We start from the raw sequence: 19,623 nt of genomic DNA, 5'->3' as shown, positions 1-19,623 counted from the left end.
AGCTATTTTGATTTTCTGCAGTTCAGAAATAGACACTTTCCTTATTTGCAAAAATAAAATAAAAAATTCCATTTGTAATTTTTGGCAGCATTTCAGAAGCAAGGTAATAATTTCATTTTCCCAGCTACACCTGCATTTTGCCTTAACCTGTCTTAACCCCTCAGCAACTTCCGACTCTGTGTACCTCCTGGTTAAGCTTTCTTCTGAGCCATCAGTGGAAAATTCCTCTGTCAAGGCAAAACCTGCACAACAAAGGGTGACCTTGCTCTTGAAGTTGAACACAATGCTGAAAAGCTTTAGGAGTTATGCGTTCAGAGCTCCCTGCAGTTAAAAAACTTAATTCTCAAGCGGATGGGGACCCAGTTTGGATGAGGGCCATGGTGTGAAGGGCGGGGAGCCATTTTTCCACCCTGAAACAGCCCTGCGGAGCTGCTGTTTGACCATGGGGGAAATTTACAGTCAGCCCATCAGTACACATAAGTTGTGCAAGATGACAAGCAGTGGCTCTTTGGGGCGGTTTTAGGCTGGGAAAATGGTGCCAGGAGCCCCACCTCTGCATGTTGCAGAGTTGGGATTGCCAGCAGGCCTGGGGAACAAATGCCCTATCGCTTCAACAGAGGCTTACTGTGGGCAGCTGAAGCTTTTTATAACGTGGAACTAAATAACATCACCTGGAAAATAACCTCTTATCAAGCTTCTGTTAAAGGGACCGGACGTTTTCCTCCAGGTCTGTTGGCATCCTTATTACTGTCTCAACGAAGGCTAGGCCTGGTGCTGAAAAGCTGCTGATGCAACGGAGCAAAGGAGTCACATCATGAGTGCTGTGCCTGGAGTGACACTTCTATAAGGCTGGGACTTGCAATGGCTTGTTCCGCTGTCACGCACAGACCCTTAAATCTCCATTGGATTCAAAGCTGTCATTTCTCAGTATTGTATTTGAGGGAAGGAGTGGTTGACATATACTTATGAGGTGCATTGTAGTGTGAGCTGTCCTGGGCTCCTTTCCAAGGCTTGCCTCTCTACAAATCCTGGCACGGCAACAGGGCCTGTGATGCGATTCCTTAGCTGGGTTGCATCATGTATCCCATTCATAGCAGTCCCTGTTGCTTCCGCTGGCATGCTAGGTGTGGTGGCTGAGCCGTGTAGCCACAGAGTGGTGCAAATTGTGCCGGGCAGTCGCGTGACCTGTGCTTTGCATGAACACTGCCAGCTAAACAAAACCAGTGTGCGTTCCGTGTCAGTTTGGCTTGTGTGTTACTGAATGTGGCAACTTGGTAGTTCGAAAGCAATCGCTTGAAAAAGCCACTGCCTTTGTGTTTCCCGTCAACCCTTTTATTGCTGTAGTTCCTGTTTTCGAAAGCAAATAGGTAGATTCTGCTCTGGTTAGGCCAGCTGGCCAGTTTGGCACCAGTATGCCCAGTGTGGTTGGTTGCCAGCATGGTGTAGTAGTGAAGAGTGGTGGTTTGGAGCTATGGACTCTTATCTGGAGAACCAGGTTTGATTCCCCACTCCTCCATATGGTGGATGATGCCAGTCTGGTGAACCGGGTTGGTTTCCCCACTCCTGCACATGAAGCCAGCTGGGTGACCGTAAGCTAGTCACAGCTCTCTTAGAGCTCTCTCAGCCCCACCTAACTCACAGGGTGTCTGTTGTGGGGAGGGGAAGGTAAGGTGATTGTAAGTGGGTTTTATTCTTCCTTAAGTGGTAGAGAAAGTCGGCGTATAAAAAACAGCTCTTCTCCTTCTCCTCCTTCACCTCCTCCACAGATATTTATTTGTTTTCATTTACATCCGGTCTAGCCCCATACTTGATTAAAACCATTAAAGCAGAAACCTAAAACATATCATCTGCAAGCAAAAAGCCAAGAAGGGCAAACCAAAGAAAATCGATTACGAAGAAATCCACAGCACCGAATCCACAAACAAAGCAACCCTCAGCAGAAAAACAGACGACAAAAATTCATCCAGATGAGGCTGAGGAATAAGCAGCTTCTGGAAGGTGAAGCAAGGGGATGTAGCAAGCTTCCTGGTGCAGGGAGTTTCATAAACTAGGGGCCACCACTGAAAATGCCCTGGTTCATGTACCAACTAACCTAGTTTCCCTCACTGAAGGCACGCATAGCAGCAGGTGGTCTCAAACCATGGGTAGGATGGCACAGGTGGAGAGGGTCCTTCAAGTACCCTGGTTCCAAGTTGATAAAAATGAACAGAATCCACAAGTTCACTGCTGAATGTTAGACATTTGCCTACAAAGCAACTGTACTCATCTGACCAGGGATCATTAGTTATTTCTCCACTCCAGGCAGCAAGAATGGTTCAACTTGGGTTTTCCCCCCCTGTGGCTGCTCCTATTTTATGGAACAATCTCCCTGAGGAACTGTCTGAGGAAGGCTCCTAGCCTTGCATAGATTCCTGAAGCTCTGTAAAGTGGAGCTTTTCCAACATGGTTTTTGCAACCCTTGAGCGGAAGTCTGTCAGTGACGTGTGATGGGCAATTAGTAATCAGTTGCTTTTTCTGACTTTCTGTTTGTATTTTTGTGGATTTTAGATTTTTTTAAAAAATGATGTAAGCTGCGTTGAGTCAGGAGGGAAAAGCATGATATCAACATTTAAAATAAACTACTGTAGTTCTATGTGATGGTTTTGCAGCTAAGCAGCATTGCGTTTTTTAATTATGGCATGCTCCTTTTGTTGCAAGTCTGTGTTTGTGGGGTCAGTCTTAGGAGTTATGGTCCTGTAACTTGCTCCAGTGCATGTGGCTTTGGAAGCAAGTCTCATGGAGCTCAGGAGGACCTTCTTTCCAAGTAGGCTGGTATAGGGTTGCAGCCCTGACCTTGGGCTGTTACATTATACAGCTCTGGAAGGAGCAGTACAATGACCTTTCCCATGCCACCAGGATAAAGTGAGATGCTTGAGACCATGTAAGAAGAGCTGCAGTTCCTCCTGCCTGGGCCTGAACCTCTTGTGTTACTGTGGTGGCCTAGGGAAAAGTGATACAGCCGGGCTTCCCATGCTGCTGAGAATATAGGCTTCATGTTCTTACTTGGAAGTGAGGTACATGGTTAACTAGTAGGACTCAACTGTTTCTGAATTGTTCTCTGTGGATGCCTGGGGGGTCTTCTAAGGCAGTGGTTCTCAACCTTTTTCCGACCGTGGCCCCCTTCCGACCTTGTTTCCTTCCTGTGGCACCCTGTCCTACCTGCAGAAAGGTAGCTATTTAAATGTTTTGTTTGTAAATAGCCACAGTAAATGCGCACATCAGTTTTCACCTGTGGCCCCCTTGGAATATCCTACCCCCCCGGGGGGGCATATGCCCCCAGGTGGAGAACCACTGTTCTAAGGCAACTGCTGCTCTGGTGAGGTAGAAGAAAACCAAGACTGGTATTTTCTTTTGGGAAGAGATGCTTCGTCCAAGATGCTAATGGGTACTGGGAAGCCTATCAGTGGGCACCATACTGGGCGTCACTGTCTTATGCCATTATGAGTTGGCTGTGAGCATGTAGAGCAGGGGTGGGGAACGTCAGTCCCGGGGGCCGTTTAAGGCCCGCAAAATCATTTGGTCTGGCCCTTCGTGGGTCCTGGCAGATCTCTAGCTCAGAAGGATCTAAGGCTGGTGATCCGCCCCCTCCCGCGGACAGGAATAGCCTCTATTCAAGGCGGATGTGAGTTTGTTTTGCCAAGAAAAGGAACCTTTTTTCCCCCTTGCAGAAGAGTCGTTAGCTATGGAGCTGCTAGGACTGCCCAAGAAACTGTGTTAACCCTTTCCCACCTGGGCCATGGAGAAACGTATTGGTCAGCTAATATTTAAGTTGATAATTTTGTATGGCCCGCAAATGCTGTTATAAATATCCAAATGGCCCTTGGCGGAAAAAAGGTTCCCCACTCCTGATGTAGAGACTCAAGTTCAAACTCTTAATCACCCAAGAAACTGGCTGGCTCATGGACAGTCACTGTTTCTCATCCTAATCTACTTTTCCAGGATTGTTGTAAGGGCAAATTGGGTGAAGACAGAACTCTGTACTCCCCTCTGAGCTTTTTGGAGGAAAGGTGGGATAAAAATTCAATAGCTGTATTAAGAGGATAGGAGCCCCGTGGCGCAGAGTGTTAAGCTGCAGTACTGCAGTGAAAAGCTCTGCTCACGACCTGAGTTCGATCCCAACGGAAGTCGGTTTCAGGTCGCCGGCTCAAGGTTGACTCAGCCTTCCATCCTTCCGAGGTCGGTAAAATGAGGACCCAGCTTGCTGGGGGTAAAGGGAAGATGACTGGGGAAGGCACTGGCAAACCACCCCGCAAACAAAGTCTGCCTTGGAAACGTCGGGATGTGACGTCACCCCATGGGTCAGGAATGACCCGGTGCTTGCACAGGGGACCTTTACCTTTATTAAGAGGATATGTAGGGTTGTCAGGTCCCTCTTTGTCACTGGTGGGAGGTTTTTGGGGAGGAGCCTGTGGAGGGCAGGGTTTGGGGAGGGGAGGGACTTCAGTGCCATAAAGCCCAATTGCCAAAGCGGCCATTTTCTCGTGGTGAACTGATCTCTATCAGTTGGAGATAAGTTGCAATAGCAGGAGAGCCCCAGCTAGTACCTGGATGTTGGCAACTTTAAGAATATGGCTCTCATTGAAGGCCTTTCCTTATTTGCAAAAAAATTCCATTTGTAATTTTTGGCAGCATTTCAGAAGCAAGGAAATATATTTCATTTTCCCAGCTACACTTCCATTTTGTCTTAACCTGTCTTAACCCCTCAGCAGCCACCGACTCTGTGCACCTCCTGGTTAAGCTTTCTTCTGAGCCATCAGTGGAAAATTCCTCAGTCAAGGCAAAAGCTCCACAGCAAAGGGTGACCTTGCTCTTGAAATTGAACACAATGCTGAAAGAAATAACATACATACACTGGTTTGTAAGACCCAATGTGCGGTCACTTTACTAATGAAACTGGGAAAAGGTACCTGGATAAATGTAAGGTTTTAATCCCATGTTCAACTATACATGTGCTGAATATAACATGAGAATTACTCGATGCACATACCCAAAAAAATCAAGTGTGCACACGGAAGCCCTGTTCACAAGTTAACAGTGAATGTATACAATCCTTTTACAGTGTACACTAGATTTTTTAAAAAATGAGTGGTAATTCTCATGTTTAAGAGCCGCATGGCTCAGAGTGGTAAGCTGCAGTACTGCGGTCCAAGCTCTGCTCACGACCTAAGTTCGATCCCAACGGAAGTCGGTTTCAGGTAGCCGGCTCAAGGTTGACTCAGCCTTCCATCCTTCCGAGGTCAGTAAAATGAGTACCCAGCTTGCTGGGGGTAAAGGGAAGATGACAGGGGAAGGCACTGGCAAACCACCCCCTAAACAAAGCCTGCCTAGTAAATGTCTTCGGGATGTGACGCCACCACATTGGTCAGGAATGACCCGGTGCTTGCACAGGGGACCTTTACCTTTTGCTTAATTCTCATGTTTAATGTACCATGGCTATGAAAAAGTATGATGTAACTTCCTTTTTCTTCTTTTCTTCCCCAACTCTCATTGTTCTCAGGACATTCCAAGACCAGCTTCCCACCATTCGTTCACCACCAAGTGCTGCGGAACCAAGTTATGTCCACTGCTGCTTTAATAAGCCTGGTCAGAAACAGAGGGACCCAAGTGAGGAGAGCGCTGCTGACGTCCCGCCTCCTGCAAGACGACAGCCGACTGGCGGCCGTGTGCCAGAGCTCCACTACTGACCGCAGGGCATCCCGCTTTGACCTGGATGGTAGCGGCCGCCCTGCCACCTGGGACTCGTTCGGTATTTGGGATAACCGCATCGACGAGCCCATCCTCCTCCCACAAAGCATCAAGTACGGGAAGCCGATCCCCAAGGTCAGCCTGTCGAATGTGGGCTGTGCCAGCCAAATTGGGAAGCGTAAAGAAAATGAAGACCGCTTTGATTATGCCCAGCTGACCGATGAGGTCCTGTATTTTGCTGTTTATGATGGGCATGGAGGAGTGGCAGTAGCAGACTTCTGCAACAAGTACATGCAAAAGTATATCAGGTGAGTACCTGGTTTTGGGTCTCTGTTATAGTAAAGGTTAGAGATAAAACATTGTGCAGTCTGTGGCCACCATTTGACCTAATCAGGTCTATTTTCCCCATCCCCTTGTGTTATGAATGAATCTATAGTGTGCATCCAGTGATTGGCTTTAGGCAGCCTGGAGAGGCTGCCTGCAACGTGACTGTGGAAACCCAGCTCCGAATGCTGCAATGTCATAGTGGGTGGAGCATGCAAACTAATACAAATGGTCTTTTTGAAAGAAGTTATTGCTGTGTGTCACAAAATAAAATACTGTTTCTGCTCTGCATTACATCACATCCCTACCCCATCTCCCTTTCAATCATATAACGTCCAGATCATTCCATTAATTAATAAAAGGAATTCATTTTAATGCAAAAACAAGCAGAGAAGTTCAGCACATTCTAAAGGGTGTTTTGTCTGAAAACTTGTCCCATCTCTGACAAGTCTAAAGGGTAAATTGTGAAAAGCTGTGCTTGTGTATGACTGTTTTTAATAATGACTGAGACTGAGACAAGTCTAAAGCTTTAAGTAACCATTGTCATTACATAGCATTTCCCCAATATCTAGCCCATGCAGTTCTGGTTGTAGTAACAAGATTCAGTTTCAACTATTTTATGGAGGATTGACACTCTACCTGAGCAAAATTTTAATAAGGTATCCAGTGGATTAAGATCAATAGTAATACTTGTAACATCCAAAGATGGCTGATGTAATGCTAGGTCAGTTGTCTTATGTATAGAGGGTACATCCACTAAAGGTAAAGGTCCCCTGTGCAAGCACTGGGTCATTCCTGACCCATGGGGTGACGTCACATCCCAACGTTTACTAGGCAGAATTTTGTTTATGGGGTGGTTTGCCATTGCCTTCCCCAGTCATCTTCCCTTTACCACCAGCAAGCTGAGTACTCATTTTACCAACCTTGGAAGGATGGAAGGCTGAGTCAACCTTGAGTCGGCTACCTGAAACCAACTTCCGTCGGGATCGAACTCAGGTCGTGAGCAGAGCTTGGACTGCAATACTGCAGCTTTCCACTCTGCACTACGGGGCTACCTGTACATCCTCTACAGAATAAAAAAAATATTTGGAGAGGGGAGCAGAGCATTTCCAGCAATTAAAAGAATTGGTATTGCAATATTCTAAAGAATGCTAGTGGGCATGGCACTTGATAGGCGATAGGAAGAAAGAATTAGAATGGAACCTTTCTCACAAATTTTGCTGCCAACCTACACTATGGAATCTCCCAATATGACCCCCCTCACCCCCTTTGGACTTCTTCATGGGGCTTCATGGGGCCAACTGCAGGTGCCTGGTCCACAAATAGCCTGTTTGTCATCCACTGACTAGGGCAAAGGCCCTCTCAGTGGCTGCCCCTGCTGTCTGGAACCAGCTCCTGAGGAGGTTTGTGCCCTATGGGATCTATTAGGGTTCAGTAAGGGCAAGCATTTTGTGCAGCATTTAATTAACCAAGAAAATGGGTGAGCTGGCTGGCTGTCCAGATTTGGTCTAGAGCTGGCGACCGGTTAAATTTTAATTAGAGAGGCTTCCTGTTCTCATTAGGTAGGTTATTCTGCCAGGTGGTGGCCACAACAGAGAATTCTCAAGTACAGGGAGCCGCTGACCTTAATTGCTTGCATGGTGGCACCTTCAAAACTATTCCATAGCCCATACAAGGTGTCCATACAGGGAGACTGGTGTTCCATGAATGGGTGGCATGGACCACTTAACCACACCAGTCATCTTTTTCTGAGGTGGACTGAGAGGTGGCTTCTTAGTTCAGTATTCTCACTTTCTCATTTTTCAGAGAATTCCTTGCTGAGGAGCCGAACATGGAAATAGTGTTGTTCAAAGCTTTTGTCGAAATAGAAAAAGCATATGAAAGGCACGCTCACTTATCTGCTGACGGTAGGTACAAAATGTGTTTGTGTTCAGAGGTGGAAGGAGAAGGGACTTATTCCTTTATGAGGGGCTAGTGGTTTTTGGAGCTTTGATATTATGCTTTCCACCCCCAGCATTTTCACATGTGGGTTTGCTAAACACATGTTGTCAAATCTCTGTTCCTGCAGGCTTGTACTGCTGAAAACGTTAAAAGAAATTATTTTAAGGAACAAAATTAATTGATGTGCTGGTTTTGGGTCTTTAAAAAAAGATCCTTAAGGCTTTTATAATTTTGCTTCCCCGTAAAATACAACATACAAGCCTCAGGCCTAATTTTGCTGTGTTGGTTCTGAATAGGCTGTTACTAGTCTAGTGTTTCATTAAGTAGAACATTTTTATCTCACTCTTCTTCTAGGGAGCTCGGGACAGCATATGTTGTTTAGCCTCTCCTCCATTTTACACTCGCATCAACCCTGTGAGGTTAGGCTGACAGCATGCGATCCATCTGAGTCCCGTGCTCACCTAACTGAGGCTTGGGTTTAGATTTTAGGCTAACTTGTGTTCAGCTCTGTTCTGAGCCTGTGGATCAGCTAACCAAAAGGAACAGAGAGAAAACAAGGTGGCAAAGGACTTGAGTGTTTATGGGTTTTCTTAGGGACACCAGAGAGGAGTTTTTTTTTTAAAATGGCCCCATGCCTTCTTGCTCTGACTGCATACACAATACTTATCTCTTATTAATAGGATAAGGTGAGGGCACTCCAGTAAGTGCATGCAGTGAATGGAAGAGGAGAAACCATAGGGCGTGTGCCACTTTATAGCCTGTCCTAAGCAAAAGGTAGCCTCCCCTGCCTAAGAACCTATCTACAATAGCTGTGTATTTTAACAGTAGAGATTTTATTATCAGGCCAATGGGGAGAAGTGACCTTTTGAGGGCTTTAGAATCTTGTTCGTTTGGCTTCAGCAAATAAAATAGTGTTCCTAATGTAATTAAGTTAAAGAATGAACTTTTTTTCCTGATTTAAAAGATAGTCAAAACCATGATTTAAACTTTAACGTGTTAACCTGCAACACTGCAGAAGTGAGAGAGCTGCAGAATGAAAACAACAACTCTAAACATGAGACTTCTTCTTGTGATGCTGTTACCTTGCATCTCTTCCCCCCCCCTTGTGATGGATGTGACTCAGCAGCCAGTGGGCACAAGCGCCTTCTATTGAAGCCACCTTGGAATGAATGGAAGGATGCCTTGTGTGTCCCATTTACAATGCAAGTAAACTCCTAGTAAATTGTACTTACGGATTATTGGAAGTTGTTGCCTCCTAACAGTATTAACTAAGTTGGAGAGCAGTAGCTGCGGCATCCTTCCGAAAAGCTGTTGGGACTGCCAGGGCTGCCTTGATAAATTCTTCTAGATATATAGATCAGTGGCCTTTGTTTAGCTAAAAGTGAGAAAAGAAGCAAAAATAAGCCACTTTTTTGTGGATAACAACAATTTCAATATGGAAAGTATTACAATAAAGCCTCTAACTGAGCTGTGTCCATTATGGATGCTTTTATGATTTGGGGGCTTATCTTTAAAATTTAAATTCTCTAGAAAAATGCCTTTTAGTTCCCTTCAATTCCAAACTGATGTCATTCCTTTTTGTTACTTTTTTTTTTAACAGCCATGGGTGTGCAAGTGGATTTGAGGGGTTGCTAAGGAAGAATGATGCATAGTAAAATTGGGTGCAGGGTTTTTTTGTTTTTACAAAAGCGATCTATAAGCAGAGCCCTCTAACTCGGAGTGGATGCTCTGCTTCCTTTTGCAGCTCGGATCCTCCCAAGTGTTGCAGGTTCTATTTTAACTTTGAGCAAAAATTCCTGGGTGAATTTCCTATTTGCCTCTGTGTACCATGTTATTTGTGGCAGACACTGTACCCGACCAGCAGCTCTAGAACTCGAGGCCCGGGACTCTATATGCTGGGCTTCAGTGGCAAGAGAGATCTGCTTAATTTGGTCCCAGGTGAAGGAGTCCGAGGGGTTCCTTGCCTGGACTACTGGAAGGTTCCCACATCCACTTTGTCATATTAGTTGAGATGACATGCTCTAAAAATTGTCCAGTGAGTGTTAAGATACCTATTGAAAGAATTTATATTTCTGTTGTTTATGCTGTTCAGGAAACAAGCAATCTGTTGCTGTTGTTGTTTTAAAAGTTAATGTGTGCCAAAGCTGACTTTCTTGTTGCTGATTGAATTAGACTCAATAGTAGTAGAGCGTTGGCATCTTAATAAAGAACACGATTCCTTGGTTTTGGAACTGTGCTACTAGTTAGGGGGCCTAAGCTACCAACAGTGGAGCTCTGTAAAGGGCTCATATGCAAAAAAAAAAAAAACAGTGGAAAAGAGTGCATCTGCTTTCCTTGTAGAAACTGACTGTAAAATGCTTGTTGATTAAGTAGATCCCACTGACTTTGAACCTGCCTCATACAAAATCAGATTGTTGGGTCAGTCCAGCTCAGTACTGTCTACTCCAATGGGCGATGGCTGGTCAGAACCTCCGGCAGAAACCTTTCCCAATCCCATCTCTCAAGATACTCGAGATGCCTGGGGTTGAACGCAAGACCTCCCTGTGCTCTGCCATGGAGCTATGACCTCTCCCCAGGTGGTATTTATTCTGTGTAATACCACATACATTTACAGATGTTTCCAATTTAGTTAATGGTGGGCTTCATCTGACTGAGAGATGAAGCCATTGCAACCACTAGCTGCTGGGTGAAGGATGCCTGTGCCTTTAGAAGCAATCTTAGTGGTTCTGCAGTAAATTTAACAAGCTAGCCCTTCATGCCTTCATATTCATTGATTTTTATTATTTTTGCAATAACAAACTCCTCAAGTTTAAAGATCATTTGGTCTCTCTATTCCAATTGAACTCTGTTCACAGGCAAGCAAGCAAACACAAATACATAGATCCAGTCATTTTCCTGCTTTGCAAACGGGGTTTCCCATTTTCAGTGATTCCTAGCTTTGTGAGAGATTGTGTTAGCATTCTGCTAAAAATGACAGCAGTTCTGAAAGCAAGGAATACAACAATTGGCGGGGGGTGCTAGTGGCAACCTCAAAATTTGGTCTTTAATTTTTAGACGGGGTGGAAAAGGCAAAGGCACAGACTATCTCAACATTTAACATTTTGCTGCATCCTATTTCACTTGTTGCTTTAAAACAGGTATTTTACTGACAGGAGTGAAGCTCTGAATTGGCCTATCTAAAAATATTATGCAGTTCTCTCTCCTTCTCCCCTGCCCTCGTTCATGTTTAGACATGCCCTAAGGTACAGTGATTCTTACAAAGTGAAGAGGGTGACACTAAACCACGAGTCCTGTACCCACTTTGGAGGAAGACCTTCTGAACTTGGGGAGGTTTTTTGGCTAGATCAGACTGAACGTGCTTGTACAGTTGAAGGGCAGACTTATGTTGAACAACTTGGGGAGGGAACTTTTGAATCCTGAAATTTAGTAAAGGCCATGCTCAAGAGACTTCTACTGAGCTTTAATCCCTCCTTGCAGAAAGAATACCTGTTTTAAATAGTCACAACCGTAATGCTGCCTAGTTATAGGTTACCTTTTTGGTAGTTTTCTCTTGTATCTGATTCCTCGGTGGGTTCACTTCACAACAAGTTTTGGTGCATTTCTTGTCATCCTCGTATTGTTGATGAGGAAAAGAAAATTCTGGGCTCTCTGAACATTGTAGTTTTGGGCAGGGGAAAAACACCATCAATATGGGGCGCAGTTCAGGGCTTCTCAGATCCTCTCTTCCTTTAGAACCCCCCGTCCCGTGAACCCCGTGGTGAATGAAAAAGCATGGACTAGAACCCTCACCAAGCTACAGTTCCCAGAAGTCTTTGGGAGGCAGCTTTGTGAACTAAACTGATTTCAGACCAGAGTCACACTCGTTTAGTTTACAGTGCAGATGTACCTTACCTGGCTACAAACAGGGGGAGGCTACGTGCGCCCACATTAGGGTTGCCACCCTCTAGGTAGCACCTGGAGATCTCCCACTGTTACAGTTGATCTCCAGATGACCAAGATCTGTTCCCCTGGAGAAAATAGCTGCTTTGGAGGGTACACTCCATGGCATTATGCCCTGCTGAGGTACCTCTCCTCCCCAAATCACACCCTCCCCAGGCTCCACCCCCAACATCTCCAGTTATTTCCCAACGCAGAGTTGGCAACCCTACCTCACATCCTTCACACACCTGTGTATTAGGAGGCGCCTGTCCCATTAAAAAAATATTTTGCAAAGAAAAAAATGCTTTCACTTTTTCTTCAGCTGCCATCCACTAGAACGTTCTCAGTTCTTAGCCCTCCATAGTCAGAGGAGCTGCCAACCCAAGCTTGTAGTGCCTTACATTTATACCTTGCTTTTCTCACCAAAGCAGCAGCCAACACTGTTCTCCCTTCCTCTGTTTTAACCCAATAACATTAACCCTTTGAGGTACATTAGCCTGAGAGAAGCCAACTGTCCCAAAGTCACCCAGATGAGCAGGGATGAACACATGAAGTTGCCTTCTACTGAATCAGACCTTTGGTCCATCAAAGTCAGTATTGTCTACTCAGACCGGCAGTGGCTCTCCAGGGTCTCAGTTACAGGTCTTTCACATCACCTACTTGCCTAGTCCCTTTAACTAGAGATGCCATGGATTGAACCTGGGACCTTCTGCATGCCAAGCAGAGGCTCTACCATTGAGCCACAGCCCCCACTTGGGGTCTCCCGATCCTAGTCTAACCCCACTACGCTGCTTGTTGAAAGTGAAGCGCTGGAAGTGGGAAGTCTCTCTGAACCCTGACTGAAAAAAGCTGCCACAGAGGAATATAAAACAATTTGCTATTGACCTCTCCTGTTAGTATTACATCCCACCCACCCCTTGCATGCAGCCATGTTGTAAAAGTCTTCCTCTTTCTTTCTGTGCATGCGACACCTTTTCTCCCTGTTTTCATAGATTTTAGCTGTACAACAGCGAGTCTCCTGGTAAATAGGATAGTTGGTAACGCTTTCAAATGTAAAGGCACAGGAAGGGTTCCACACCCAGGTGCTGACGGTCTCCTCTCGTGTGACGTCTGTAGCTACCTTGCTGAGTGCCGGGACCACGGCAACCGTGGCTCTGCTGAGGGACGGGATAGAGCTGGTCGTGGCCAGCGTCGGAGACAGCCGCGCCCTTCTGTGTCGCAAGGGGAAAGCTCTGAAGCTGACCATCGATCACACTCCCGAAAGGAAGGATGAGAAAAAAAGGTACACCTCCTCACCCAGATATTCTTTGATTCATCCAATATACTTGCCTAGGCATTCCAATTTTTCTCACTATCTTGAGAGAGTTCAGGAATTCCTGTTGGGCATGCAAGGATTTCCAGGCTATACTGAAAGAGAGCCCGAGTGGCTTAGTGGTTAAGAGCGGAGGACTCTAATCTGGCGAACCAGGTTTGATTCCCCACTCCTCCAGATGAAGCCTGCTGGGTGACCTTGGGCTAGTCACAGTTCTCTCCTATCTTGGCCCCACCCTACCTCACAGGGTGTCTGCTGTGAGGAGAGGAATGCCAGACGATTGTAAGCTGGTTTGAGACTCCTTAAAAGGCAGAGAAATAGGGGTATAAAAACCAACTCTTCTTCAAAGAGGGGAAAGATTGTTATCTCCTTTTCTCCTGAGAGGGGTGGGGGTTGGACCCCCCCCCACACACACTATCGGAGGCCACCCCCTCACCCCACTTCATTGTAGAGCTGGCCATGCATCTCTAGACCAGCTAACTTAACAGTTCTCTTCTAAACAAACTACATGTAGGGGGGGGAATTACCCTTGATTTTTCAGAGGAACTTCTGCATAAATGGGCAGCTCTTGGTTTTGTCCATTTCCTGGTTGGCACCTGCAACATGAGGGGCGTTGTTGTGGTGGAACATAGGAAGAAAGGTGGTCCTGTAAATAAGAGGGGCCTAGACCGGGAAGGGCTTGATACGTTATAGCCAACACCTTAAAACTGAGCTTGGTAACTAATGGGCAACCAATGGAGGGTCTGCAGAATGGGAGTAATAGGCACACTCTCGTCTAGCTCCTGCTAATAGTTGAGCCCTGGCATCTGGACCATTTGGAGTTTCTGAGTCAATTGTGAATCTGAATCACTGGATTTTTAAATTTATTTAACTGCTACCCTGCATTTCTACTCAGTGGCTTGCGACATTCTCCCCCCCCCCCATTTTATCCTCACAACAACCCTGTGAGATAGGTAAATCTGAGCCAGTTTGACTGGCCCACGGTCACCCATTTAGCTTCCATGGCACAGTAGGGGTTTGAACCCGAGTCTCCCAAATCCTAGCCAGATACTCTCTACCGCTCCATGCAGAATCTGAAACGCACTTTTTCTGCACAACTATTGCCAGCCCAACACTGAGGTGAAGAGATATTTCATGCTCCATTTCCTAGGCATTCATGGTGGGCACTTTGGGATTCCCACGCTTATGCTGAGCAAATTACACCTACTCCTAGCAGAGAGGGTGAGATAGTATGTATTTAAGCCATACTAATAATAGTATGTATTTAAGCCAGAGTGGTATAGTGGTTAAGAGCGGTGGTTTGGTGGACTCTAATCTGGAGAACCGGGTTTGATTCCCCACTCCTCCACATGAGTTGCGGAGGCTAATCTGGTGAACTGGATTTGTTCCCCCGCTCCTACACATGAAGCCAGCTGGGTGAACTTGGGCTAGTCACAGTTCTCTCAGAACTCTCTGAGCTGCATCTACTTTACAGGGTGCCTGTCGTGGGGAGGAAGAAGGGAAGGTGATTGTAAGCCGGTTTGATTCTTCCTTAAGTCGGCGAGCAAGTTGGCATATGAAAACCAACTCTTCTTCTTAACCAAATCTCATTGCAGCTGTAGAACCACCTACCTTGAAAGGTGATGGAAAAACTGAATGATAGTCTGCAAAAGTCTTTTCACATCCTCATACTATGGCAGTTTCCTGTCTCTGGGTAGCAGTCAGATAACCTGGTTGTCTGGATTCTGTAAGGGTAACCTGTATAAACTGCCTTGGGCATATGTTATAGAGAAGGGACAGAGAGATAATCTAAATATTATGCTCCCTTCCTCTCTCTTCCCTCTCCCCCCCCCCACCTAAAGAATCAAGGAAGCTGGTGGCTTTGTCTCCTGGAACAGCTTAGGACAGCCTCATGTGAATGGCAGACTTGCCATGACGCGAAGCATTGGTGACTTGGATCTTAAGAACTGTGGTGTGATAGCAGAACCAGAAACTAAAAGGATTCAGGTAAGAGACCACTGAAGCCGCGCACTTTCTCCTTCAGCTGAGAGCGGGTGGGTGGTACGGCTGCCAACTCGGGGCTAATAATTTTCACTGCCAATCTTCACCCCTGTTCTGGGTTTGGCTACTGATGTTTGTGCTGAGCAGCAGCGGGCGGCACAAGTGGACCTGGTCTGGTTTGTAGCTGTCGGGCACGTAGAGTTGGCATGCCTGGTATTTTAAAAATGTATCCTCTGGAAATATCCCAAATCAGTGCTTGATCACATGCAAAATGTCTGTAGCACTAAAGCTAACATCAGTGATGCAGATAGGCAAGACTGTATTATCAACTCAAAAGCTTGCCCTCTCCCCCAACAGAAGACGAGTCCAAAACAGATCTTGAAACTGAAGCAGCAGCTCCCCCTATCTGTAAAATTGAGATTTTAATGACCATAATAGGATTTGGACGGTAATGCTTAAAATGCTGTGGACGTTAACAGTCCAGTCTGAAGCAAATTTACGCCCTTCTAAGTCCGCTGAAGTCAACTGGCTTAGAAGACTTTGCTTAGGATTGCACTGTAAAAGTATTAAATCTTTTGGGCTTGTCATATTCCAGTCAGTGAAATCTGTGGTGGGGATTATCTTTGCAAATAAAAATGGGAGAGAATACAGGGGAGGGGCCGTAGTTTGGAGGTGGAGCTTCTGCTCTGCATGCAGAAAGTTCGGTTCTTGGTTATTTCTGGTTTTAGCATTTTGGTAAGCATTTTGGTTAGCATAGAGATCTGCTTTCAGAGTAAACAGTACGGAGCTGGATGGACCGATACTCTGACCAATAGTATAAGGCTACTTCATATATTCATGGAGGAGCAGGTTCTGTTCTCAACAGGTGTTTATGCATGGGTACTTGAACTCACATTCGTCTCCAGACTGACTCGTTTTTTCCTTGGAGTTATGCATGAGTTTTCTGTCCATTAGAGATGACCTCACGCTCATCCCTTGCAAATCCCAGGTATTCCCGTCCCTGTTATAACCTCATTCTTCAATCTTCCCTGAGATCAGCTTGGGTGAAATCTCTATGCATAAATCAAAGCATGGGACAAGGAAGGTGGGGCAATGACATTTTTCTCACAGCAAGCACTGCAGCCAATCACAAAGCAGCGGGGACTCAAATGCTTCTTGGTTTATTTCCTGCACAGAGTTCTTTCTGAGCAGACATTTGTCTCAGCACTAGGTTTTAAAGTGAGGCTTGGGTCTCTTCCCCCCCCCCCCATTCCATTTCTTTTACAGAGCTCTGTTTGGTTTTTAACAGAGCACTTGGGTTTCCCCCAGGGGGAGAAGGAAACTGGGCACTGCAGCCAATTACAAAGCCGCGTTTTCAAGGGGCAGGGACTCATGCTTCCTGATTTGAGCTGGTATTTTGCTGGTGCATAGTGTTTTTTGAATTCACAACAGAAAAGTGTGGGACGAGCGAGCATCGAGCACGAGGTAAAACTCCCATGCATAAACAACCAATGGCTCCCATTAGGGGCTATTATCTGCAATTGGAGATGTGTTTGAAGAGGAAGGGGAAATATCTGTCCCTGTCTTGCTCCATTCCACTGGGGGGGGGGAGACGCTTGCAATATATTCCCGTCTTGTCAATAACAAATATGCGTCATTAATCTTAACAGTTTGTAGTAAATCGCTATCAATCTGAGCAACATCTACATGCCTGTGTCATTACAGCTCCACCATGCAAACGACAGCTTCTTGGTCCTCACCACAGATGGCATCAACTTCATGGTGAACAGCCAAGAGATCTGCGACTTTGTCAACCAGTGTCACGATCCCACTGAAGCAGCTCACGTGGTTACTGAGCAGGTAGGCATCCTCTGCCAGCAAAGCTGGGAACAGTGTGGTTTACCACTGGGTACTTTTCTGTAGCCCTAACCTTGATGGGCTAAGCTAACCCCGTCTCATCAGACCTTGGAACCTAGGCAGGGTCACTCCTAGTTAGCACTTGGATGGGAGACCACTGAGGAAGTCCAGGGTGGCCTCGCACAGGCAGGCAATGGCAAACCACCTCTGTTCGCCTCTTGCCTTGTAAACCCTACAGGGTTGCCATAAGTCGACTGCGACTTGATGGCTAGGGTTGCCAACCTCCAGGAACTAGCTGGGGATCTCCTACTATTACAACTGATCTCCAGCCGATAGAGATCAGTTCACTTGGAGAAAATGGCTGCTTCGGCAATTGGATTCTATGGCATTGAAGTCCCTCCCCAAACCCTGCCCTCCTCAGGCTCCACTCCAAAAATCTCCAGATATTTCCCAACCCGGAGCTGGCGACCTATTGATGGCACTTTCCACTACAGTTTTCTGAAGCAAAACAAGCTAGGTGTGCTTTGTCCCCTTTTGTGGTGCAGTGGAGCCTTCTTGTACAGACAGGCACAATTGGATGGTGTTGAGACAGCTAAACTTCTGTCTTGTCCTCTCTCTGCCAGGCCATACAATATGGGACGGAAGATAACAGCACCGCCATTGTTGTGCCCTTTGGAGCCTGGGGAAAATACAAAAACTCGGAGATCAGCTTCTCATTCAGCCGGAGCTTCGCCTCGAGTGGGAGATGGGCGTGAGGGGGCCTTCTACAGCCAGGTGTTGAAAATGCTGTGGTGTAGGAAGCATACAAGAAGAGAGCCGACCTGTAGATAAGTCAACACAACTGTCTCGTCCATCTTTCTTCCCAGCCTGGCGCTTTCTGTCTGGGCAGCAGACTTGTCATGGTGTTGCCTTTTAAACGATAGGCCATTAACTGCTTATTTCAGTCCAACAGCTTCCCGTTCCTCCATCGTCATGGGCTGGAGAAAGATCTCAGTTCTGTGGTTGACATCCATCTATGGGTTTTGCACCAGGTGCTTTATTTAATATGCCTGAGACATTTAGAGGCTGAAAGGCTATTACGACCAAGCTCTCTCGATTTGTACAAGGTGTCAAGAAGCTGTGGAAAGATAGCATTTATCTTCCTCCACTATCACAGGATAGGCCTGCTTAAGGAGATCCGAGAAAGCCAGCCAGTGGGAGACCCAAGAAGTTGCACTAGTGGTTGCGTGTTGTTTTGTGCAACCTATTGGCTCCAAGTTAAACCAGTTTTAAGTTCAGATGTGAAGTTAGTCTAACGGTCCAGAGGTTCCCTCATGACTACAGGCCTGATGGACATCATACCGTGCAAATGGAGTAGCAGTAATCCAGCTGTGTGGCTGCTACTCTTGGGTCCCAAAATGGAGAGTTTCACTCTCAGCTTGAAGCGCATACCTGTTCTTTGGTTTGTAGGGACTTTGGCCAGTATAGAGTTCAAGGGACCCATTGCGGCTCTAGAGAAAGCTGTGGACATGACATTGACAAGGGGGGAACTGACAAGGGTGAAAACTACATACATTTTTATTGTTTTATATTTTTCTTCAGAGGCAGATAGTAAGAAATTCCTCTTGCTTAAAGAAAGAAAAACTCTGTGAGCAAAACTGATAAAAGAATGTTTTAAGTTCCTTTTTAAATGTCTACTTTCCCCCCTTCCAAGTCCCTGATCAACTCTTTCCCAAATGTACAGCATCAACTGGTATGGAGATCTTGTCAGGGATACTTGGACATTTAAGTTCCAGGTTTTTGGATAAAGGGATGTTTTTTTCCCCACTTGGCAAGAAAATGAGTATATCCTTTCGAGTGCTCTCCACCAATTACTGTTGGAAGAGAGGAATAAACTTATATTTAAGAGTGTCACTGACTTTCACTTCAAAGCAAATTAGGCAGTAACTGCTAAGGGAAACAAAATTTTAGTGCAGCTAGTCAAATTTCTTGAGAGTGTGAGAGATGCCTATGCCTAATTAAAAGTTAAGGTGGTTGCTAGCAGGGGCGCCTTGGCAAGATCACGGTAATCTTACAGGGTAATCAGAACGTCCACTGCCTGAGGATATGACCTAGATCACCCGGTTAAAATTCTGTATAAGGATAGTTGCATTTCTCTGCATCGCAGACCCCAACTTTGGGGAGTTTCTGGGCACTTCTGAAATTTTGAGAAAGGGCAGGGGGTGCCACAACGAAGGGGGTGATCACAAAATGTCGACAGACTCCAAGTCAAGCGTAATCCTATGGTGCAGGCAGCCAGGTGTGCTTCCTGCAGGCCCAGGTGTGATCCTTCTTGGGCTCTTGGGAAGTACCCCCTATTTTGACGAGATGGAGGAAAGCTAGGATTGGCTCTTCGCTTTGGGGAAGAAGCAAAGCAAATACCAGGAAACCTGTCAGAAGGCTCCATTGCATCCACAGCTGCCATATTGGGGAATCACCGCTGTATGTTTCATAGGTCATGGCTTCTGCATCAGCGTGTGAGATGCCCACTCCTCTTCAGTTTTGACACAGGCACCTTGGGAACTTTGCTAGCATCAAAACTAGTATTTATGTTTGTATAATATTTGTAA

At 46.0% G+C, this 19,623-nt stretch overlaps 1 protein-coding gene across 1 annotated transcript; it reads left to right on the top strand.

The window, feature by feature from the left end:
• Nucleotides 1–5,579: 5,579 nt before the first annotated feature.
• Nucleotides 5,580–17,790, top strand: PPM1K (protein phosphatase, Mg2+/Mn2+ dependent 1K). Its single transcript, XM_056855665.1, has 6 exons — nt 5,580–6,032; nt 7,855–7,955; nt 13,024–13,189; nt 15,061–15,205; nt 16,904–17,038; nt 17,659–17,790. Exons 1-6 carry the CDS (start codon nt 5,596–5,598, stop codon nt 17,788–17,790), a joined length of 1,116 nt encoding a protein of 371 aa, XP_056711643.1. The 5' UTR covers nt 5,580–5,595.
• The last annotated feature ends 1,833 nt before the right edge of the window (nt 17,791–19,623 follow it).

The sequence above is a fragment of the Euleptes europaea genome, chromosome 9, assembly GCF_029931775.1.
Source record: "Euleptes europaea isolate rEulEur1 chromosome 9, rEulEur1.hap1, whole genome shotgun sequence".
NCBI classification, from domain to species: domain Eukaryota; kingdom Metazoa; phylum Chordata; class Lepidosauria; order Squamata; family Sphaerodactylidae; genus Euleptes; species Euleptes europaea.
Note: the sequence above shows the minus strand (reverse complement) of the source record. Positions and strands in the feature narration are given on the sequence as shown.